Source organism: Xiphophorus couchianus, chromosome 6 (genome assembly GCF_001444195.1).
Source record: "Xiphophorus couchianus chromosome 6, X_couchianus-1.0, whole genome shotgun sequence".
NCBI classification, from domain to species: domain Eukaryota; kingdom Metazoa; phylum Chordata; class Actinopteri; order Cyprinodontiformes; family Poeciliidae; genus Xiphophorus; species Xiphophorus couchianus.
The window spans coordinates 1,333,410-1,358,422 of record NC_040233.1 but is presented as its reverse complement, the minus strand read 5'-3'; the positions used below and the strand labels follow the sequence as shown (position 1 = coordinate 1,358,422).

Genomic DNA, 25,013 nt, shown 5'->3' with positions numbered 1-25,013 from the left:
TATTTACATCTGCAATCAAACGTCTTACACTACTCTGTGTTTCTTTTTTTTTTTTTTATCTTAACAGTTTAGTTAGTCAGCAGCTATAAAAGTCTGGTTTGCCAACTCTTTTGTGCTGCAGATCCTGATAGGAGAAGCCATCCTGTACTGCTATCTGTCCAGGAGGTCGTCAACCACTCAGACTGAAGCTAACATCAACGCCGCAGGCTGTAATTTCAACTCCTACATTCGCAGAGCTGTCCGCTTTATAGGTGGGAGAATATATGCCTTATACCACAACAGATTAGAAACATCTCCATAGTGTCTGTAAGAAACATAAAACCAGCAGAGCTGTTTTCCTGTGTGAGAGGATATAATGGCAAACAGAACAACTGAAGAAAGCAAAACGTCTACAAAATATGTGTATTAATCTGCAGGTGTAGAAGTTGTACATTATTGTATGATTATTAACACAAGCATGCTTTGAATGCGCTCTGTTGCACAGGTGTCCATATCTTTGGCCTGTGTGTGACGGCTCTGATTACGGACATCCTCCAGCTGTCCACTGGGCAGCATACGCCCTACTGGCTGGATGTGTGCAAACCCAACTTGACCCACATTAACATGTCGAGCTGTGATGAAGCCTTCATTCTGGAGGATATCTGTTCTGGACCGGACCTGGGACTCATCAACGCTGGGAGGTGAAGCTCAATGAGCCACTCAGGATGTCAGAGGATGCTTGTGGGAGTGTGGGGATTATTTGTCGGTTTTGGTAGTTGCACTGACTCACATAGGGTTCAATTTTCTCATCACAGTTTTTGGTGGCCTGTTTGTTCTCAGTTCACTAATGGCCATGGAAAGAAAATTCAAAATCAAATAAATTGTTGTGTTCCACACTATAAATTATATATGTGCGTATACATTGAATAGAGATACCCAAGACAATTTTCTCCCAGATCAGTTTTCCTCAGTTGTTGCCATAACTACTACCATTCCATTATCTCATTATTTTTGGGAATAGGAACATTCAAATCATTTGTTGATCTGGATAGATGCGAGATACTTTTCGGTAGATATTTGTTCAATTAAATTAAATTCACTTTTTTTTTAATATAGCACCAATCTACAACAGATGTTGTCTCAAGGTACTTTGTAGAAAAAAGGTCATTTCAATCCAATTATACAGACAGATTCAAATCAATTGCATATATTCAAAAGGGCTCAAAGTGTCCTACCTACCCAGCAAAGTGGTTCAAGTCATTGATGTGATGCAATCAGCATTCACTCCTCCTGAATGAGCATGTGGCCGCAGTGGACAGTTGGTGTCGTTGCTGCAATCCCTCATGCTGAGCATCAGTATTTATGGATAAAAATAGCTGAGTATCATCAGGATAACAGTGGAAATTTATCCAACTTAGCCTTGGGCTGTTTCCTTGATCACTACAACATGTTCAGGCCTTTATAATACAAGGATCAACAGGATCAAATGCAGCTACAAGAGGATTTATCATTAACATGAACAAACTAATCATCAGGACATGAAGTAGCAACAACTGTGTGTTAAACAATGTAATAATGTGTTTTTACCAATCCAAGCCAAAGTTACATTTTAAACTATACTAAAGAGGCATAATGTGTCATGATGTGTGACACATTATAACCCACCATAACCCTACATAAATTTGTACTTTTAATGACGACAATGAGGAGTACAGAAAAGTCCAGGCAGCACAAGTGAGCAATAAGGCTAGAAACTCAGAGTCTGGTAGCAACTGCAGTAACTCAAAACAGGCACTGGGGAGACACAGGCTAACATGACAAACGACAGAACAGACGAGGACCTGACAAGGAAACAAGAGACACAGGTGGATTTAAATACACAGAAGGTAATCAGGGAAACAGAACGCAGCTGGGATCAATCAAGGGTAGACGGGACAACAGGACAAACAAATCCTCACATAATGTGGCCTTCATTGTTATTCTTTTACATGCTGCATTTATACACCTGCTAGTGCAGTGTTGCCACATAACTCATCCAAGTTTCTTTAAAAGTCACATTCCTCTTTTAGATAAATATTCAGCGATGTCCTTGGCTGTGTGAACATGGTGCAGAACACTCAACTTTCCTTGCTTTTTGTCTTTTAGGAAGTCTTTTCCATCCCAGCATGCCACACTGGCTGCCTTTGCTGCTGTCTACATCTCTGTAAGTAGTCTTTGCACTTTTGTATGTGCAGAGTGAAGCATGTAAATGCTGAACTCTGTCATTATTGTTAAAAAATGATCAGAAATAATAAGTGGTACACTTGTAACCGTGTCTCTTAGATGTACTTCAACACAGTGCTGACAGACTCAGCCAAGCTCCTGAAGCCTCTGCTGGTCTTCTCTTTCGTCATGCTGGCCATCCTGGCCGGATTGATCCGGATCATTCAGTTCAGAAACCACCCTGTGGATGTGTACTGTGGCTGGTTACTGGGAGCTGCCATCGCTGTTTATTTGGTAAAACCCATGTTTCAGTATTGAGAGAATATACTTTAATTTGATAGAAGGGAGTCAGTCAATAACACACACCACAAGGCCGCCAGTACCGGCCAGAGTACCAGGGAACCGGTACTCTGTTGTCTTTGTTGCTCTAGTTATGGCTGATTTTAATATTAAATCTGAATGTGAATAATATGCTGAGGTAACATATCTCAAAATGAATCTTCTGACTCAGTTCGTGACTGATGGTTTTTGGTTCAGTACACTTTTTCGTCACCACTAGCAAGATAATAAATATCAACTTAAGGAGGTTAGGGAGAGCTTAATGCTGGCTATGATCTTTGTACAATAACAAGACTGCTGATCCATCCCTCTGCCCATTTAGAAGGGCGAACTGAAACTAGGAGCTGGGTCCACAGTGGAGCACAGGTTGGTGCATTCTGTGCATTACTTTGACTTTCCATTGTAAAAAGTGACCTATGCCGCTCCATTCCTGGGCTCCCTTCAGCTGCAGCTCCATAACACAACGGTACTGGACAGCTAGACTGGAGCTCTGGGTGTCACACAACACAGTCCATTGATTGGGAGACAGCATGAGACATTCTAGTGTGCCACCTTTTTCTGAGTATAACGCTTCACTAGACATTTAGGTTTAACCCTAACCTGCCCAACTGGCATTAGAAATGCTCTCCTGAAGAAGGCGGAACATACATTAGTGTTGGCCTTTTGCAAGTTACTATTTTAGTAATCTATCAATTATTCTGATGATTCATCGAGTAATTGAATAAAAAACATTTATGAAATAAAATATTGGTAAATATTTTAACCATATTTTATTGGTAAAATATTACAGTATCAATATCAGATATGAACAGCGGCCCAATTTTTTATATTTGAGCATCCCTAACAATTACTTTTTTGTAGTTTAGAGAATTAAAATGTAACAACAGTAGCTCACTTTTTAAGTTAACCTGGACAATTTGAAATTATATTTAATTTAATAATAAAGCAACAGATTCATAAAGACACTTCTAAAAAAATGTCTACACCAGTTTTTAGTTTATATATTCATCTTCAGTCAATTTAATAACTGGACTCTCACTTTGCACAGCCATTTATAGCTTCTTTGTTTATATCTATCTGCATATCTATACAGGTGAGTCTCTGCTTCACCTGTATAGATACACCTGCCACACTCTTCGCCACTGTTTGCTCCAAAGTGCGAAATAATTTCCCTGCTGGGATGAATAAAGTAATTCTATTCTATTCTATTCTGTTCTATTCTATTCTATTCTAAACTGGTCACGAAGCAGCAGGTCTGGAGGAAAAAGTCTGTTGTATTCCAGGCTTCATGCCAGTCATTTTAAGGATTCCTATTGGTCCTCCCATTAATGATAAAAACCCGGACAAAATAAAATTCTCCTGGATAGAACTTGAAAATTGGACTCTACACTGATAGCATTCATCAACAACTCATAGGAAGAAGTGAGAGTAGCACAATATAAATAATAATCACCGGCCAGAACACGGTGCGCTAAACAGTAAAACATCATTTAAGTAAGCGTCGAGGCAGATCATTTGCACTAGTAACACCAATTGTTACTAGTGGAAACACAAAGTGATGGTGTGTAGCAAGCTCTATCACCAGTTAAGCACTGGAACCAGTTTCCCTCAAACAGTTGTTTCAAATTGTTGAATTTTGGTACATGAACCCTTTCACCCTGAACATACTTGTATTTAAATTTGATATGACATTGATAGGTTTTCTATCTATTATCACACCTACAGCCAGGCTCACTCACCCCGGTAGCATCACTTGAAAGTTGGTGATCTCTACATGTAGCAGCAGAAAGGTTGGCTTACTTTTAACATTTGAGCTTTATCAGGGCAAACAAAAATCTTCTGTATGAAGGATTGCTGCAAAGTCAACGACACCAAGCAGGTGATTGCTACGTGACTTGATGCAATCGGCTGGATTTCCTTATATAGAAACTTTAAACCAATTTGAATGATGAACTGAAACTGATGCGCTTTTTGAAAACTAGGATCAGTTGGAATGTTTGTCTGATTGAATTGATTTTAAACCTTACACTTTTCATTTTTTTATGTTTGTGTGTTTTGAACAGTTTTGTTTGTATTCAGTTGAATTGTACTGGATGTTTGTTACATTATATGCAAAAAAAAAATTAATAACAGTATCCTGGTCATTTGATTTTTTTTTACATCACAAAATCCTGGCATTTTAACAGAGGTGTGGGACATTACTAACTAGAAACTGTCTGTCTGTGTGTGTATTGTCTTGAAAATATAGTTTCTTACCACTAAACTTCCAAAAGACTACTAACATTTGGAACCTGGAATTTGGAACCTCAAACATTGTCCTGAACCGTATGCAACGAAATTCCGTTCTGTATTCACCCTGTGCATGCAAAATGACAATAAAGTCAGTCTAAGTCTAACATTTTAAAATCTAGTATGTTGAATTTCAGTGAATGTGAAAATATATGGCCTTTCAGTCTTCCTCACATGGTAGCAGCATGCAGAGCACAGAGTGCTGTTGCCTATGTTGTGTTCAAGAAATGAACAAAGAAAAAAAACAACTGTGTATATAGCAGGTACATGACTCACATCATGAGACCTACACATGAGCTACAAGAACAGAAAAATGGTCAAATCCAGCAAACACTTGGGACTCCCTCTAAGACACCTTTAACTTCCTATTTTCATAGTTCAATTACCAAATATACTTTAAAATGCATTAATAGTTTTTTAACTATTAATAAATAGTTAACAAACTATTGACTATTTATTAATAGTTAATAAATAGTTAACTATTTAACTATTTATAGTTAAATAGTTAAAGTTCAATGCATTAATAGTTTAAATGCATGAAACTATTAATACATTAATAAATTATTAAATGCATTAATAGTCTATTAATGCATTTTAATAAACTTATCACAGTGAAAAACATCTTGTTATTACAGTTGAAGCAACTAATTATGGTCCATTTTATGTCCCTCTTGGGAGTACAATCAATCAGCACCAAGGAAAATGATTGCTGTTCCTGCATTGGCTGCTTTGCAAATACAGGCAATAGTGCAGCTTTCCAACCTGCGTTTTCTTTTATATATTTCAGACATGTCTTATAGAAAAATCTAGTCTACTGTACTTTGTTCTTGTAGTGTCAGGAAACAAATTAGTTTGTTTTTGTGGAGCAGTTTGACTTGGCTGTCATAATGTGGGAAAAAGCATGGTGCTTTACCACATATCTGTACAGCATGAGAAGCATGCCTGCTGCTCAGCCTGCATTTTGTATTCAGAGCATCAAATCAGGGAGTTTCCGCTCCAGGATTTTTTGGTATCAAATAATTTAAGTGACTTGATTATTCATCTCATCCTAAATCAGAGTATGATCCCCATCACTTCAGCCTGTTCTCTCACTTCCTTTATCACTCTGAACACAGCCATCTGGACCAACCTGCAGGGGTCTCTGCAGTTGTGGGTTGTGTGAACAGTAGACAGGTGGCTGGTGACCCTGCTGAGTCATTTATTTGATTATATCCTAATGATGGAAAAAGAAAAGAAGAAATTCATTATTAACTTCATGAGCAGAGTGAGCATTATAACATGAAAATATTACACCAACAGTCTTATCGGTTTTTATAGTATACTTTAATAGTGTTTAGCATCTAGTTAGTCAGTTAGCTATCAAAGTTGCTTAATAAATAGTCAAACTCATATAACATATGGTACATGTTATTAGATGTAAGATTCTTAGAGCCAAGCTTCTGACTGGGAGGAAATCCTGATATGTAGGAACTGCTTGGTTGATAGTCATATAGTATAATACCTCCTACACACCACAACCCTTGGCCCACTCTCTGCTTTAGACACTGCCAGTATACACTTTCAGACTTTCTGCTGAAGCATTGACACATCTACACATTCTAACACTTCCCTCTGCAGCTACCCACGTTTTTTGTTGTTCTGGTTTGTCCTGCAGGGTGAAACTCTGCCAGCAGATATGCCTGGTCATGTTGAGAAACTTTTATTCAGAATTAAAATCTGAATTTACTCATAGTTAAAGAAAACATACTCGTGGAAGTCTGACATGTCCTACTCTCTTCTCTTACAGATTTGAGGTACACAATAATGCCATCATAGTGGGTCAGCTCCCCAGAACATTGAGTTCACGTGTCCCAATAACTTACATGTACAGGTGTATAAAATTCGGCAGCTTGGCTTGCAGACTGCTTCTGTTTGATTCAGTTTATTTATAGCACCAATTCACAACATGTTGTCTTATGGCACATTATAAAATAAGGTAACTGTCCAATCATACAGTCAGATAAGATTTGCAGTCAGTTACATGGTTTAGAAATTGATGCTGGTTACTACCTGATGATGCCAAGTTCAGTTTATTATTCAAATTTATATAAATTAATTTTCTGCCTAAGGAAACTCAGCAGATTCCATTGAGTCATTGACTTGTAGCAGTCACTCCTCCTGAACGAACATATAACATGTTGTTGTCTGATAAACCCTCATGGTTTTGACATCCCTTCTGGTTATACATTGTTTTATTTGACTCTACTGAGGCTGAACTTATGACAGTTCCATTTGACATCTAACATCATGACACATCTTTATTTTCTGCTGCTAGCCTGGGTCTTTGTCTGCTTGGGTTTTGTTTGTACAGGGTGTATACGCAGTAAGCAACTTCAAGCCAAGTGAAGATCGCTGCAGAAGTCAACTGAATCCTCCCATTCTTAGAGAGCGATCCCTCTCTTCCCTCCCCAATGTTAGCCAATCAGCAACCAGCAACAGCCACCAAGGTAAAATCTTGTGCCTTTTGAAATGTGTTAAATGACACCTTTAACACACATTGTACTTTCACACTAAAGACTCCCACATACTAAGACATACTGCACATATGCTGTTAGCTGCACAAACTCTGCATACGGTTGAAATTTTATAGTCAAGTATACTGATTGCCTGCATTTCTTGTGACAAATTCTTTAATTTCTTACAATCTTTCCGAATTGATACTAGTTATCAAATGATGAAGCCAAGTTCACTTCATTATTCAAATTGGTAAAAATGAGTTTTTTGTCTAAACAAACCCAGCAGATTGCTAGCAAGTTTGCTGAGCCAGCTGGGCACCTAGTCCCGTTTCTGCTTCACCAGGGCAACCACTGCACACCTGTCAGTGCGGCACAAAGTAGCAGTCTGATGCGCTTTCTAGCAACAGATTGCACTGACTCTCAGCCTTATCAGCTCAGTGTCGCTTATCAAACAGTTTGATGTGAACACAGTTTCCACTGAAACACTGAGCATATGCATATATGGCTGTAAAAATGTACCTTTGCACAGACGTGTCCAGCAGATATAATGTGGAGTGAAGTACACCAGAGTATGTGGGGGCCTTAAGGTACACACCACACAGACAGAACACACTGAGACAATTTTAGGTTTTTTGTTTTTTTAGACTCTGTGTCTGCATGAATTCAGCGTTTTGGCAGGCCAGAAACAACAGTCATTTTGACACTGGATCCCAGAGTTGATACATTTTAAAGTGAAAACCTCCATCCACCTCACTCACACAAATAACAAACAATATTTTTGCTTACAGCACCACCGATTGGCCCGGCATACCTTCTACAGCATTTTGTACTGCGCCCTGTTGTGTGGATTCACATTTTCTATTAATTTCACAAATATGTAAAAAGCACTGCAACAGATTGGCGACCTGTCCAGGTGACCCCGTCTCTTGCCCGGAACGTTAGCTGGAGATCGGCAGTGCCTCCTGACCCCTGGTGCCTCACTAGGGGTCATAGAAAAACTACAAATGCTTCACATTTTGTTCAGTCTATAGCAAGTTATTATTAAAGTCAAACTGTATTAAAGCTCTGGGAATTCCATCAGTTTTGATGTGGTCCAGATATGGCTATCTGAATTAAATTTTCACTTTAATCAGATGTCCTAATTGCCTCAGATTTAACCCAGCAGTAAGAGTTTAACTCCTTTTTTGCTGTCTTTGATAGTCCACCACACCCTGGCCCCCAGCCCACCAAAGCCCATCATTACAAGGACCTCCTCCCACACTTTGGCCCCTGACCATCCAGTACCCATCCTAACCCGAAGCTCCTCCTATCGAGAGCCATCTATGAGCAATCTGAAGAGAGCCAGTGCTGATGTGGAGGTGATCACTCAGTCCAGTCCACCTGGAAACCGTGACAACATGATGACCTTCAGCAGCAGCACACTGCCAAGGTAGCAGTTTGTTTCACACCGAACACATTTAGTCACCAATGTTGAAGGTTCTAGTGAAGTTTTAAAGCACCAGGTACTTTAGTTACTCTTTTACAGTGGTTTTGATCTGAGCTTCTCTGGCCTTTCAGAGGGTCTTTCTGTTCTTTTTTAAATTTATCTTTTCATGGAACAACTTTATTTGAGAGATTTGTGCCTACATAGTGACCTTTGCCACAGTCTTCTTTTGTCTTGTATTTCATCTCATCATTCTCCAGGTCCCATGGAGGCTCCTCTGTGGAGGAAGGCCGTATCCCACGACGACATGCCTCCATCCACACCTCCATGGACTCCACCAGATCCAAGCAGCTGCTCAGCCAATGGAAGAACAAGAATGATAACAGGAAGCTCTCGATGCAGGTGATGGATGGAATAAGGCCGCTCCCTTCCTCTTCTCCCCAGAGGAACACAGAGTTCCGTTGCTCCTCCGAGCCGTGTGCAATGGGCCTGGAGGCGGAGCTCCGGGCTGGAGCCCACATACCTTCGTCCTCAAGCCAGGAAGTGGAGATGCGTGCTGGGGCCCATATCCCGGCGCAGTACATGAAATTAGCAGCAAGCTCTGTCCCCATTAGCAATCATAATCACCTGGCACATAATGGCAGCAGTGGAATGGCCGGTGGGGCCAGAGTCTCCATGCAGCCTCGTCCTGGATCCTCCCAGCTGGTTCACATTCCTGAGGAGGAAAATCCTAACAACAAGGACCAGGAGAGTGAATCAGAGGACAGCATGATGGACGGTGGAGGGTCAGTGAGAGAAAAATGGCTGAGAGTGGCTGAGAAGACCACCCTTCCTTGCAGACCCCTGAGTGCTGGAGGACAGCCTCGTCTAATGCAGGTTAAACTTCTTTTACTTTCTGATCCACAGATATTTTAAAGGGAGGGTATTATGGGAAAAAAAAGTTTTCTCTTGGCTTCACATCATACTATAATGTTATACTATAATCAAAAACATTTCTGGAGTGTTGCTTTGATTTTTTCATGCATGTTTGAGAGGCGCCTATTCTATTCAGAGGAACCTAAACACCTGCACCTCCACCTATGTCCACAAAGCTCCCCCGTAGAGCTGCAGTCTTCAGCAGAGCTTCTGCTTCACAGAGCAGCCCTCCACCCTGCCTGCTCCTAGCCCTTCAGACTAGTGGCAGCAGCAATTAGCAAACAGCTGGTGGAACTGGAGTCTGCTGAGCTCATCATGAGAACTTCTTCTCATCCAATTCTCCTAGGAACACTTGTAAATGGAATAATGGAGAAACACTGTTGTGACGACTTTGTGAAGAAGGAGTGTTGGAAAAAGCAGGAGGTTATGAAAGAGACATAGGCCCAATTTCATGGCATCAAATTGTGAAGTCAATTTCTCTTAAGTTATATTTGATATAAACAACATTATTATAAAAACTAAAGGTAACATACTTACTTGATTGTGCTACAAAATGGCATCATGTGCCTGAAAAACATATAATGCCACCATGACTGGTGAGGCACAGACTCCACCAAAATCAGATGTGCAAATTCAAAATCCAGTATAGAACCTATATTTTAATTTTGACAGTCACTAATTGAAACTTGTAACAATATAATAGCAAGAAAGACAAACTAATATTTAATAAGGTCACAGTTTTTTTAATTATTTGAATCTTTTCTTTATCTGACCTCTCTTTCCAGATTAAAATTGAAAATCTGGAAAATGTATGATCTTACATTTATTTTACATGACATTCATGCACCTATCCCTCTCCATGAATATGTCATGGAGAGATCCTTGCTTCTCATTTTCCTTTAATTTTCTAAAATGTGTCAGCCAAATAGAATGGTCTGTATCCCCACCCCCAACTGATTTAATTCTCTTCAATGTGTAGAAGAAGAGCACCTGTTGCTCATTGTGTCTATAGAGCTCACTCAGCACTGCCCCCTATCAGTGAAGCACAGTACTTTCTGCTTCAGCCACACATTTTCACTGCACATCTATGGTCAAATAGAATAATGAAATATGTCACACACATTCATTAAATATATCAAACAGGCTGTGGAACGTCAAAAATGTAGAAAATGGGTAGTTAAACAAGTACATTAGCAATATAGTCTGGAGACAGACAGCAGCAAGCGCCAATTGCATGCTTCATTCTCTTGTCTGACACAGCGCCAGAGGTGAGGCACAGCACTGCACTGCCTCACCCTGATCTTACTTCATGTATTTCAAAAGCTTAAATTCAATGAGTTTGACCATAAAAATGTTGAAATTAGCAATATAAACCATTTATAGAAAGTGGACAAACTGATTTTCTCTCATCATTGTTAACATACGTATATATTACTTTTCATGGGCGTATGTTTCATTTGATATGTTTACATATCTGCTTCCCCTGACAGCATGTCACTGAATGCCACCCCTTTAACAACATATTTTTAAAAGATTTACTGTACTGCAAATTAATTTTGTTCATTTCTACCAAAGTGACATAATTGGAATAGAAGAGGCTCATCCTCTGTAGATCCTCTCTATTCATGTTTACAATAATTCAACTTAAAGACTCTATGTGATGTTTTTAGAAGTTTTCCTTTAAGGTTGTATTTGGGCTAATATCAGTGTGCAAATTCAAAATTACATATTTTGAATTTGCACACTGCTTAAAAGACAAAGTCACCACAAGGCAACTGAACTGTGGCAGGAGGATGATGTTGTGTTTGGAACCTGAGCCTTGGGGATCAGTGGCCATTCATGGAGAATGAAGTGAAAGCAAAGCCCCCAGCTTAAATTGGAGTTCATAAAGTGAAGATTAATGTGGCAAGATACCAGACGGGAGGAGGATGTCTGACAGAGGTAGCTTGGAGACTCAAACAAACCGAACAGTTTGCTACCCACTGATTTAAACAAACAGATTTAAGCAAGTCTACTCTGCCTGTAATTCACCAGGCTGCCATACTATCAATACTTTCAAAAACACAAATTCAGCCAGTATTCAGGAAGGTGTTGCAATTGCTGCTCTGCTTCTGATCAGCAATGTTGTTCTGACACCCTTATGGGACAGCACTAGAATGCTTTATATCGCTTAGCCATGCAGTCATTATAAAGCTTTTTTATCCAGTGGGTCTTAACTCTGGTCCTCCGGGCCCCTGTCTTATACTGTAGATGTCTATCTAGGAATCCTTTTCCTAGACTTCTATCTGTAGCACTGCTACTTCACATTCAGCTGGAAAGTTAGGCAATTTTTTTGGTCTAGTTTCCTGGCAGCAGTGTTTGGAATTGGCTTTCATTTATTGCTTCTTTCTTTTTCCAGGTCATAGCCTTGTCCAAACAGCAAGGTCTCCTTCACTCTCCTCGTTCTGAAGATGGTGGATCTATTCGGTACAGAGCGCTGACAGATCAAGATCCATCTCCGCCGGCCTCTACCACTGGGGCAATAGGAGTTGGAGGTATCTGCGCACTTTTCTTTGGCAGTATGAATCTTGGCGTAATCATGCCAAGATATTTTCTGTTTCAGAAGTCTTTAGAAGCACATAGATGTGAAAAGACAAATCCCAAAAATGGACTTCAGACAGTTCTATGCCATGCCACCAACTGTTGTTGTATGATGTACAATAGATAGTTGTTTCCTTGGTCTGTTTTGTAGGAGGTGGTTTGGAAAGAAGTGGCAGCATAGTTCGTGTAGAAGCTCATCCTGAATCCAGACAAAAGCCTGTGGTGAAACCTCCAAGCACAGATGGCAGTGGATCATGGCGATGGAAACCGCCAGAACAAAGAGCATCCCTTCGACAGTCAACGTTCGCCCTAAATGACCTAAACAGACACACAGACAGCTGCGATTCTCTGAGAGATGGAGGTTCAGTGGACGGAAGGAGGAGCGTGACAGGGACTGAATCAGAGAGTGAAGGTGGGGGGGATGTAGGAGGTGGAGGGGTGGGGGGAGGAGGTGCATTCGCCAATCATCCACGTGTGATGCATCCTTTGCACCCCTTACACCAAAATAATCCTAACAATTACCAGCATCACAATTTTAACCCCAACAATCCCAAAAATCCAAACTTTAACAATTTTCATCCAAGTTATAACCCCAGCTCCAACAACTCCAACATGTCTTTTCCTTCCACTGTCACCTTTGCTCCTCCCTTCCACCCTCATCCCCAAGCAGTCACCACTATCAGGGTGACCCCAGTGGAGACGACAGCTGCTAGCAGTGACGGAGGTTCAGACAGCCAGTCAGTGGCCTCGTCCAGCCGGGAGTCCACTCTTCGAAGAAAGGGCAGCACCAATGTTGTTCATGTCCAAGACCGAGGGCCCACCCCGGATCTGCATAACAACCACCGCCCCAGTGATGACAGCAACCGCCTTGACAATGAGAGCAGCAACCGTTTCCATGAAAACCTTCGAAATTTTCAAGAAAATCCAATCCAGCCTAATTTCCCCAACAGGCAGATGCAGGTTGTGTTTGGTCGTCCAAGCCCAACTCCTCCCCCTACTCTGCCCCGCCCTCTCCTGACTCACACTCCACCTCCTACTCTGGGGCTGGCCTATAAAGAATGAGTCATCCATCTGTACCTGTGTTTAAAACAATGTGACCAGTTTGAGACTGCTGGTGGGACCAAAACTTGTAAGAGTGTGGAATCATATCTATCCACTGTCCGGGATCAAGACTGGGAATGTTTCCCTCTCCCACAATAGTGAGTATTCAATCAGTTCCAACCAACTCCATCAGTTGTGAATTTTATAGCCTGGGCTCTATGTGTAAGAGTTTGAGCCCATTTTTCATTGTGTTTATTATTTAACTTTATATTTAAATCAACGCCTGTTGGAGAGACTGGATAACTTTTGCCAAACAGTGACTTCATAGGCACATACACAATGGGCTGAACAAACTGAGTGATGCTAGTGTACAAGGGAACCCAGATCTCCATCCGCTGTCCTCCTTTTACACCTGTGAGTTTGACGCTGATTGGATTCACAATCATTTACAAATTTATCAGCTTTTATACTTTTACTACACAAACCATCAACTTGTGAACATTACAGAGTGAGCAATTGATCTACATTCTATGGCCACCCTGTGATGTTTTTTGTGTGAATCTGCAGCCTGAATCGACCCCCCAATCTTCAGTGTGAGTGGGCCGCAGTCCTGAGTGCAGTCAGAGCAGTAACAGTATCTTATAGCTGACTGTGGTATTGTGTTTGTGGTGGCAGAGATCAATAAGTTACATATTGTGTTAAATATACAGTAAAACATGCTGTCTTTATTCTTTTAGATGCAACATTTTAATTTTGTGCAGTATGATTTGCTGCTGATCTTAGTGTTGTTGGTGCTTTGACATGTGGAGTGGGAATGATCTAAATCCACCGAAACAACAACGAGGCCAAAGACTAAACCCAAGACGTAGAGATACAAATTACACATTACGATTCAGACAGATTAATTTATTATAAAAATCTACATATAGTTTAGGACAGTGGTCCCCAACCTTTTTAGTACCGCGGACCGGTCAAGACTTCGAAAATTCGCTGCGGACCGGGGGGGCGGGGCACGCAACAACACTTAGCATATTTGCTACGGACGGGCCTGAGGGAGGGGGGTTGCGCACAAGACTGCACTGCGGATCAGGGGGCTGGGGGGGTTGCGCGCAGAGACGGAAGTATTTAATTATTTCTTCCGCGGCCCGGTACCAATTGGTCCACGGATCGGTACCGGTCTGCGGCCTGAGGGTTGGGGACCACTGGTTTAGGGGATATAGTATTATGGGAAATGTAATTTTATTTATTTATAATTATATAAATTTCAATATGATTTTAAAACTAACAATCCATAACACATCTGAATCCCTGTTCAAAATGATAATTAAACAGTAGCAATTTCTTTACCTGTCTATAATTTTGTATCCATAACAAGCTTTAGATGTTAATGTGTTTATAGCACCAAAATGAATAAGGCAGTTTATCTTTAATGTATAAGTCAACTTTTTAGTTGTTTTAATGAATTTTACACACCTAAACCTTTTTTGCTATATCAATATCATTACAATTGATATTAATAATTGCTAGGTAGTTGTACATATATTTATGTCAAAAATGTTCAGTATGGCTCTGTTGGTTCTCTACTCACTAGGGCTGCATAATATATCACAAATGTATTATCATCAAAATATCAGTGTGCTCAATATTCATATCACAAAAAAATGTTTGGACAGCAATAATTGTTGGGTAATATATTTTACAAGTTGTATTTTTCATGTTAATGCAATATTTTGCCAGTAGGACAAAGTCTGGACAGCAAAAGGTCAAACCAGGCCAAGAGATCACAGAGTAACCACAGATTCAAAAGAGAGGAAAGAAGAAAACAGGCACCTGATATTATCATCACAATATTTACCAAAATTAAAATGATTGCCATCAGTAGATTTTATAATATTGTGCAGCCCTTGTACTCACTTGTACCAAACCTACCTAGTCCTGTTTTAAACCTGAAGAACAAGTGGAACCAAAATGTGAAACTCTGTTAGTAACACAACTTTTTAACGAAAACATGAGAGACGATGAACAGACCAGAACAACAGTCTGCTGCAGAACATTATGGTTTATGAAGAACGCTTCAAGCTTTATGTTGCCATCATTCAACAGTGAGACATTATGTAGCTGGTTCTATCAATCATATCCTTCCTTCCTTTCATCTTTTTTCTTCTTTCTTTGTTCCTTCCTTCTTTCCTGTAGTCACAGATCTCACGTGATATTATTGCAGTATTTACTGATATGATCCTATCACAACATTTTCTAATATTGTGCAGCCCTAATGTGAACTCCATGCAGAAAATACCCAGGTAGGAATTTGAACCCAAAAGCTTCTTGCTGCCACGCAACAGTGCAGCTCCAGCAGTGATCACATCAATAGGATAAATTCAGCAGGTATAAATCCTTCAGTGATTTTTTTTTTCTTTTTGCCGGTAAGCCAGCTTGTCCACAGACATGATCTGTTTTCACATTCCTGTTTTACTTCCTGCCAAAGTGTCATCAAAGAAGACATGTACTGTCAGCTGCTCTCAGTGTGTTCATCGTTTTATTGCAACTTCCTTGGAAACAGAAATGCTGTCATGTTTGGCTTGTTTGATATATAAGCACAGTTGAAAGAGCTATTTATGTATAAAAACAATCTCCTTTTCTCACAGTCTGACATTTATTCAGATAAAACGGTTCTTGGTCAGTTAGGATCATTATAATGAGTGAGATACATTAGTTTTGATTTTTTTAAACATATTTTACATTGAAAGGCTTTGATACATTTCCTCAGTATTGAGTAGAATTCTCTGTTAAGTTTTTTGATGTGGGTCAAAAGTTTCTGGTAACTTTTCTCAGTCTCAGACTGGTTTGCCTTTACAGTCCATTCTCTCTGACAGACTGGAACTGAGTCACATTTGTAGGCTGCCTTGCTCACACACAGCTTTATGGTTCTGCCCAGTAATATTTTGGAACTCATTTGTCTCTTTGGGTCACTGTCTGTTTGGAAGACCCATATCTACCCAAGTTTTAACTTCCTGGTTGATCTTTTGAGATGTTGCTTCAATATTTCCCCACAGCAGTCTTTGTTCATCATGTCAGCTATTTTGATCAGTGCACCTGCAGAATAACAATCACACAGCATGACACTGCCACTCCCATACCTCAAAGTTGGGTTACAAGCTTCCGCCTTTTTACTTCAAATGTTACAATGGTCATTATGGTCCAATACTTCAACTCTAGTTTATCAGACCTGAACATGTCACCAGAACCTAAAGAGTTTATCCCAGAATGCATCTGCAAACCGAAATATCATCAGCCATCACCAGCATCTTCACCAGATCTCCTACTTTTGTTGTGGGGTTGATGCACACATTTCACACCAGGTCCTTCCTGACTGCTGTTCATCCTCATCAATGATAGTTTAAATAAATGAACCTGGCACCTTCCAGCCATGGATGGACCAGATTTTCAGTTGGCTGATTTCTTTGGATTTTCCCATAAAAACACACATTAAACAGTTTGTTTGAGACGCAACTCAGAAGTTGTGAATTAACCTTTAAATCAATAGCCTTTAAAAGCACAGCCTCATCAAATGTTATGGTTAGACAAATTCTTTAAAGGCATGGTAATCCTCATGTATAGAAACTATGAACATGAGGCAAGATAAAATTTCTCTAAAGAAGCCTTTAGAAATGACTTTAATGTTTTATACAGTATGTAAGTATCAGGTGTTGGCTTTGTCAGAAAATAGACAGAATACAATAGATATGTATAACTGCTGCTTTGTATATTATGATTTTATAGGCTTCTGCTCAGATGTTAGTTTGCTTATTATGAAATTTTAGCTGTCATGATGAAGCTTATATGATGATAATACGCTGTCAGTATGTGTTGATGTATTTTTAACTTCATCCAAAATAGTAAAAGGAAAAAATATTTCAACTTTTATTACATAGTGGGCATTATTTTAGAAGTGTGACTGAATGTGTTTTAGCAGCTACACAGGTTGAGTCTAGTCAGTGAAGGATGGGCTCCAAATATCCTGATCACTCAACAAAAAGCACATTGTTGTGCTAACCTTTGACCTGGTTTGATGTTTTGCAGTTGTTAGATTATACAAAGGATTTTATAGGAAATCGGTTCTATTGTCCTGAATCAGAGTTGGTGGAAGGATGAAAAGGAGTTAGAGCCCCTAAACTCTGAAAACGGAATTTAGGAAAGGAGGAAAAAGAAGTGTGATGGCAGTCTATCATTATCTGACTGGGAGGATGGAGAAGCTGGGGGGCAGAACCACCCTGAGCCACCAGAACCACCCAGAGCCATCAGAACCACCCTGAGCCACCAGAACCACCCTGAGCCACCAGAACCACCCTGAGCCATCAGAACCACCCTGAGTCACCAGAACCACCCTGAGCCACCAGAACCACCCTGAGCCAAAAGAGCCACCCTGAGCCATCAGAACCACCCTGAGCCACCAGAACCACCCTGAGCCATCAGAACCACCCTGAGTCACCAGAACCACCCTGAGCCACCAGAACCACCCTGAGCCAAAAGAGCCACCCTGAGCCAAAAGAGCCACCCTGAGCCATCAGAACCACCCTGAGCCACCAGAACCACCCTGAGCCACCAGATCCACCCTGAGCCACCAGAACCACCCTGAGCCATCAGAACCACCCTGAGCCACCAGAACCACCCTGAGCCACCAGAACCACCCTGAGCCATCAGATCCACCCTGAGCCACCAGAACCACCCTGAGCCATCAGAACCACCCTGAGCCATCAGAACCACCCTGAGCCATCAGATCCACCCTGAGCCACCAGAACCACCCTGAGCCACCAGAACCACCCTGAGCCACCAGAACCACCCTGAGCCACCAGAACCAGCCTGAGCCAAAAGAGCCACCCTGAGTCACCAGAACCACCCTGAGCCACCAGAACCACCCTGAGCCACCAGAACCACCCTGAGCCACCAGAACCACCCTGAGCCACCAGAACCACCCTGAGCCACCAGAACCAGCCTGAGCCAAAAGAGCCTGCTAGTTGACAGTTTGAACACAGCTAAAATTTGACCCTCATGGTTTTGTTCATGTGTTGGTAGCAGGATCTTCTATTGTAAAGCACAGTCAGAGAGTCACGTCAGGTCATTGACCCGAGCATAGGAATGTTCCAGGAATAAATCATCTTTAAAGTGTGTAGAGCATCTGGTAGAAAACAGCAGAAAAAACTACTTTGAAAAGTACTAGGAGCACATCAGCGTCATGGGCAAAATTGAGCTAATTCACTGGAATGCATCAGTTCTGATAGTTCATGTGGAGCGTCTTCATCCAGTGTGATGCAGGTCTTAACAACGTTCCCTGAGGAGCTCTCACAGAACCAGTATTCATTTTCAAATGTTTGAACACTAATATAGAAAAAGGAAGTTATTATACAGAATGTCAAAAGGAAGTCATTGTGACTTTATCCTAAAATATATAGAACTTAAAAGTGTTCACGTTTGTTTACAAATCAAGATGTATTTTAATAAGTTTAAAAATATTAATATTTTCTTTTATGCTTATTTAGTTAAAATAATTCTATTAGAGATAATACATAGATTGTTGGAGTGCCCTAAAAGACCAGCACTCTGTCTAGAAGGTTCAGACTGAATAAAGTTGTATTTAGGATCTATAATGAATGTTAGCAACATACAATCCTGGCAAGGATGAACGACTCCAGTTTGTTAGTTTGAAATATTTCTCAAAAAGTGCAATTTTTCCAAACGTAATTCTAACATTTTGAAGTTTATTCTTTCACAGTTGCGTTTACTTATTTTTACATTAATATTATATGTGATAATGGGCAAAAACTACTTCTGGTGCTTCTCCAAACTGTGCCGTTAAAACCACTGCAAAAAAGAGCAAACCAAGAGTACCTTTTTGTTGTTTTTGCAAATCTTTATAAATAAGAGAATAACTGCTTTATCAGTCACAATTGGAGAGCAGAACTTTCTTACATTACCTTCCACAAATACAATGTTTCTCAATCATCATAAGCTAGGAATCGACATCACATCCAGTGCCATTTTGTTTAACTTGCATAGTTCTGAGAATGAAAATAAAACTGAGTTTATGTGTGCACATCCCACACAGTTCAAAGCTTTTTTAGAGGGACTCTGAAGTTAATTTGAGCTATTTGCAGATATGTGGTCCATAACTTCCAACAATACTGGGGGACAGTGTACCCTATGCATACGTTTATCCCTCTGTATAGTTCTGCAGAAAGGAAAGAATATTTTGATAAATGTTAGTAAATATGATTTCTAATCATCCCATGGTGTGATCTAGTCTGGTGTTAACACTTATTACCCGACACATGAATCCCTCAGAATATTTGATCATATTTGATATTTGCTTCAGTTTCAGGTTGTACCTGTAGTTGTAATTATTTATGTTTTCGGCAGGATGTTGTTGAAAATCTCCTTGCTTAACAACTACTGTTCAATGTAAATGTAAAGAAATTTGATTTCAAAGCCTAAAGTCATTTGTCAATGGAAACTTATGTCCATTTTTTCGATGTTGTGAAATGTTATTGACCTTATGTACCTTTTCTTTTTCTGGAATATAACATTTAAAGTCAGGCTGTACTGGCACAAGTCTGAACGATCTGGAAGCACAACTTAGATCCACGCAAGAAATGAGTCGACCCCAAAACATTCCAACAAATCTCACTTATTCACCGGAAATTCACTGAGCTGTCCTTGACTTTAAAATGGAATGAGTTTGCCGTTTAAAATGTTGATCAATTTCCAACTTTATGACATGAGAAGCATTCTAAAGAGCTGATTACATGTCTGTGGTCCATCCTTGAGTCTGAACTGCTTTCTATGTCGTTGCTATGGAGCTGCGTTATTAATATCAAATGTGTAAGTAGCTTTATCAAGAGTTTACAGTTCATATGTTGATTTCATCTTTCACTCATTCAAACCATGGTGAGAGTTTTCTGTAGGAACCTTTGGTGTCCTGGACGGTTCCGCACAAACATTCTGAAACATAATTAATACTACCTATTGGTCCAAAGTTAATGACACTGAAAGTGAATGGTTCAGAGAAAATGATTTAAATACTACGTATTTCTAATACTTTGTGTTTTTTCTTTTTATGGCTTGTAGTATTAAACATTATGTAGATATTTCTCTTAGTGTATAGCTTTTATTTACTCTGGCTAAATGTGAATATTTGCCATAGCAACTATATAGTGTACTGACAGGGTGGGGACTGGCTCTCCGGTCAGGCCTGTAGTGAGCTGTGAAGGGATTGCTGTAACCGTCTGAGAGCATCAGGTCCATCTAACACCACTTTGTTTCCAGACACGTTGAAATGCTGAAACACTTACAGTGGGTTTGTCTGAGAAACTGGTGCTTGGATGTGGAAATGACATCATGCCAAATCAGAAAACAAATTGCTTTGTTGCTAATTACCATTAGCAATTCAAGTCAACAGAATTAATTTTCTCTCTGTTTTATGTTAAAAGGCTAAATAGACATGTTCATATGTAGGGGTTGTAAATGTGATACACAATATTAAAATGCTGCAACCTTGACTGGATTTTATATGCAGCCATATGGGACAGTGGCTGTCTTGGCTGAAGGAGGCATATTGGTACAGTATGAGCGTAAGAAAAGCAAACTTAACCCTTAAAATTTCCTACAATTTAACTTTGAAGTATATAATGCATTGCATTAAGGCTAACAATTCATGTTTAAAGTTCCAGCCAGCACCGATGTCTGGTTGGATCCCAGTCAGATGAAGACTGGGACAGGCCAAAGTTTCTCCAGTTTAGCTGTGATCTCAAACTCCAGCCCTGAAGGGTCGGTCTCCTGCAACTTTTAGATGTCTCACACCAACATTAGTTCATCAGCAGAGCTCTGTGGAAGCTGACTGCATGCAGTTTAGCCATTTACAGTAATTTCAGTGTGTAGGACAAGGGACACATCTAAAGGTGGCAGGACACGGACCTGCCACCTTTAGATGTGTTTCTAGTTGCTGGAGTTTCTAGTTGCTGCATATTTCATCTGTGAGGTTTTTACATTGGATCAGATGCCAAATCGGATTCGGTGGGTCTTGGCCTTAACAGTATGTCTCAGTACATGTGATGCTACTGAATTGCGTCTACTAGTGAAAATGTTTTTATTGCACTTGGATGCATAAAATAAAGAGCGTTCCATTGTTATCTGTTCTACTTTAGGCACACGTAGCAAAATTTCACTGGGTTTCAGATTTGAACCTTGAACATGATCCCAGGTCCAAGTTCCACATTCTGAAGCAAAGGAAAGAAATCATATGAAATGCTACAAACTAGAAGACTCTTATATTTTTTGTGTATTAAATAATAGGTTGCTGAGCTACCAAACTGTACGACCTATAAACAGCAGCGAGGGCTTTTCCTGAGGGCTTCACACTCTCGATGTTTTATGGACTAAATAAGAGGTTTTTCTCACAGAGCTGCTGCAGTGTTCCCTTTATCAAGACACTGCCTCTAGACTGTTAAAGACAAATGTCCAAGAATGTCTCACACATGGTCCAGATTTGCATTTCTAAAATGTTGCTGCTGTAAAATGTTTTTGAAGGTTTAGTGTGGTTTTGGCTTGGTTTTTTCTTTAAAATATGCTTATTAATGTGAGCTTTGCTGTTTCTATTGCTAAAAAAAATAAATATTTATATCTTTTTACTTATCCCTGTAAAGTGTTCATGAGCTCAGACTGGTTCTCCTGGTTCCATGTAGATTTGCTCATTGTTCCAAAGTGTTAGCCAACCTGCTGATTCTGACATCATCAGGTATGTTGGAAAGAACAGACATTTGGAATCTGTTCCTAACCTGTATAAGTTTCAGTATAAGTGTGCTGACTCTGTAGCTACAAGTACATTAAACATGAAGATCATGAAGAAGTTCAATTCAGTTCAGTTTATTTATATAGCACCAAAATTCACAACAAATGTTGTCTCAAAGGACTTTACAAAACAATCATTTCAGTTCAATTCCAATTGATTCTAGTTATCAAACAGTACAGTATGCTCAACTAATTATTCAAAGTAGCTTAAAAAGTTTCTAAGTAAAACCAGCAGAGCATCAAGTTATTGACTTGCAGCAATCCCTCATACTGAGCATGCATGTAGTGACATGGAAAGGAAAAAGTCCCGTTTAACAGGAAGAATCCTGCAGCAGAACCAGAACCAGAACCTGGCTCAGTACAGGCACCCATCTTCCGCTAATAAAAGAATTCAAAGTTTATTTTTGTCATTCATTTCAGAAAGTGAAACTCACACCAATAGATTAATCACATGGAGGGAAATATTGTTGTAATTTTGATGATTAAGGCTCAGATATTGAACACCTAAAATTCAATGTCTCGGAAAATGTGAATATTACAAAAAGGAAAATATTAGAACCTCATGGTGAAACTGACACCATAATAAGTGAATTAACCTGCAAACAGCTGAAGGTTTCCTGAGTGCTCTCTCACTCTGGGTCAGTCGGCTACACACAATCTGCTGACTGTGTGTAGTCACAGTCAGCGTCCACAAGGAGGGGAAGACGCAGCAAATCAATGCTGAAGAAGCTGGTTGTTGCATCCAAGCATATTCATAGAAAGTTGAGCAGAAGGAAGAAGTGTGGTAACAGAAACAGGGAGGACTGCAGCCTTGAGAGGGTTGTCAAGTGAAATCTTTTTCAGAAGAGTCATTACACACAGACGAATACCAGACATGAGTGACGAATGCTGCATTCCTCATGTCACATTCTCCTGAACCAGAGGCGTTGTCAGGGTAAGGAGAACTGGAACTGGAACGCTATGGTCCAGAGTTCTGTTTTCAGGTGAAAGTAACTTTATTTGGAATCAAGGTCTCAGGGTCTGGAGGAAGAGTGGAGAGGAACTCCAGAGTGAAGTTTCCAGTCAGTGATGGTTTGTCATCTGCTGGTTCTGGTCCACTGGGTTTTCTGAAGTCCACAGTCGATGTAGAATCTACCAGGACATTCTAGAGCACTTTATGCTTCCCTCTGAATGCAGATGCTGATTTTATTTTCCAGCAAAACTTGGCACCAGCCCACACTGCTAGAGGTACCAGAAGCTGCTTCAGTGATTCTGGTGTTCCTGTTCTTCATTGACCAGCAAACTGGCCTGACCTTTAACCCCACAGACAATCTGTGGGATGTTGTTAAGAGAAAGATGAGGCCCCAGACCCAACTATCAAAGCTACCTGGACTTTATTACATCTGAGCAGAACCACAGGCTGATCTCCTCCATGCTGCGCTGTGTTGATGTAGTAATTCATGCTAAAGGAGCCACAACCAAGAACTGAGTGCAGAGAAATGAACCGGCTTTTCAGCTGCCTCATATTTGTGTATAAAAAATCCTGTTTCATTAATCTAATGTAATTTTCTGAGACGCTGCATTTTTGGTTTTCATTATCTGTAAACTGTAAGCAGCAAAACTGCAAGACATAAGGACTTGAACTATTCCACTCTCTATGTGTAAAGAGTCTGTTCTGACAAGAAATATTCAACTTTTTCACAATATTCAGATTTTGAGAAGTATGTTTTTGTTTCTGAGGGCAGTGAATTATATACTGGTCATGTATTTTCCGCCTTATGCTTTTGACTCGAAACAATAAGCATTTCAGATTGTCTTTATATAGAGAAGCATAAAGCCTTCAGAGATGGAATTTTTAAAAAAAATTTTTAAATGTGATATTTACAGTGATTAATCACTGTAAATCAAGATGTTTTTTTAATTTCTTTTCCATTCTTGGAATTAGAACATAAGCATTTCTTTTCCCCAGCCTTTAGTGAGTGAGGTGTGCTTCACCTCACTCACTAAAGGCCCTCTCAGATGAAGAGATTGTGTCAAACTGGGATTTTTCTCAGCCTGTTTCGTGTTTTCACATCATCTTTGCTGTTATTTGCCAACATGCAGAGTAAAACAGTGTTTTTACAGGACGACCAGCTCAGACATTGAAACTGGGATCAAAGTTAAACAAGGGAAACGGGTGAAGGTTGCTCTTGAGCTGACACTATAAGGTGGCTTCCACATTCAAAGTGTCACATGAAGACAAGCACTGCCTTGCTTAGAGGAAACAGAAAGGTTTCTACATGCAGTACAATTGAGACTAACTGTTGATGTGATGAAGATAATTAACTGTTACTCTACCGTCACTGATCAGTTCAGTGAACCGATACTGACAAATATCAAAGTTTATGTTTTGCAGTGGTGTTTCTGTAACAAAATAAAGGTTTGATATCAAAATGACCCTGTCAGTAAAATGTTTGTTATATTTCTCTGATCTGCATTTATTGGAACAGAAACTGTATTTTATTTCTACAGAAAGACACTAAGCAGAAATCCATTCTAGTTGCTGACAATCCATTGCTAGAAGGAGTGAGAGATTTCAAAAAAGGAGTAACACCCTCTAATATTTCTGACACTTTGTGTTGAGAAAATCGTGCAGCAGGGAAGATTCAGTAGGAACAGTGAAGCTGGTCAGAAGTAAGGGGAGGATTTAAACCTGTTAGAGCTACAAATCTTCACTGGGCAGAGATTTACCTCCCCTAACAGACTGCCAGAGCTGCAGTAGAACGGTCTGAGTCAGGGATCTGCATCCTCTACCAGTAACTGTTACCAAAATGATAACAAATTCTGGTAACTCTTTATTTGATGGGTTGTGAATAAGACTGACATGATACCGTCATAAACATGACATAACACCGTCATGAATATGAGGAAGTCTTCATGAATATTTATGA

General features: G+C 40.0%; 1 protein-coding gene and 1 long non-coding RNA gene across 2 annotated transcripts in view; one reads left to right on the top strand and one right to left on the bottom strand.

The window, feature by feature from the left end:
- LOC114146702 (phospholipid phosphatase-related protein type 4-like) overlaps positions 1-23,935 on the top strand; it is a 37,572-nt gene extending 13,637 nt beyond the window's left edge. Inside the window, exons 3-11 of the mRNA XM_028020991.1 lie at positions 122-251; positions 485-680; positions 2,125-2,182; positions 2,302-2,475; positions 7,160-7,295; positions 8,505-8,733; positions 8,988-9,603; positions 12,041-12,176; positions 12,374-23,935. Coding sequence (XP_027876792.1) covers positions 122-251; positions 485-680; positions 2,125-2,182; positions 2,302-2,475; positions 7,160-7,295; positions 8,505-8,733; positions 8,988-9,603; positions 12,041-12,176; positions 12,374-13,284 — 2,586 coding nt within the window. The 3' untranslated portion in view covers positions 13,285-23,935. The remainder of the gene's footprint in view (positions 1-121; positions 252-484; positions 681-2,124; positions 2,183-2,301; positions 2,476-7,159; positions 7,296-8,504; positions 8,734-8,987; positions 9,604-12,040; positions 12,177-12,373) is intronic.
- Positions 5,905-24,265, bottom strand: LOC114146703 (uncharacterized). The gene is made up of 3 exons (XR_003595945.1): positions 24,088-24,265; positions 23,336-23,341; positions 5,905-5,914 (listed from the first exon to the last, which is right to left on the bottom strand). It is a non-coding gene; the product is annotated as an uncharacterized LOC114146703 (long non-coding RNA).
- Between the last annotated feature and the right edge of the window lie 748 nt (positions 24,266-25,013).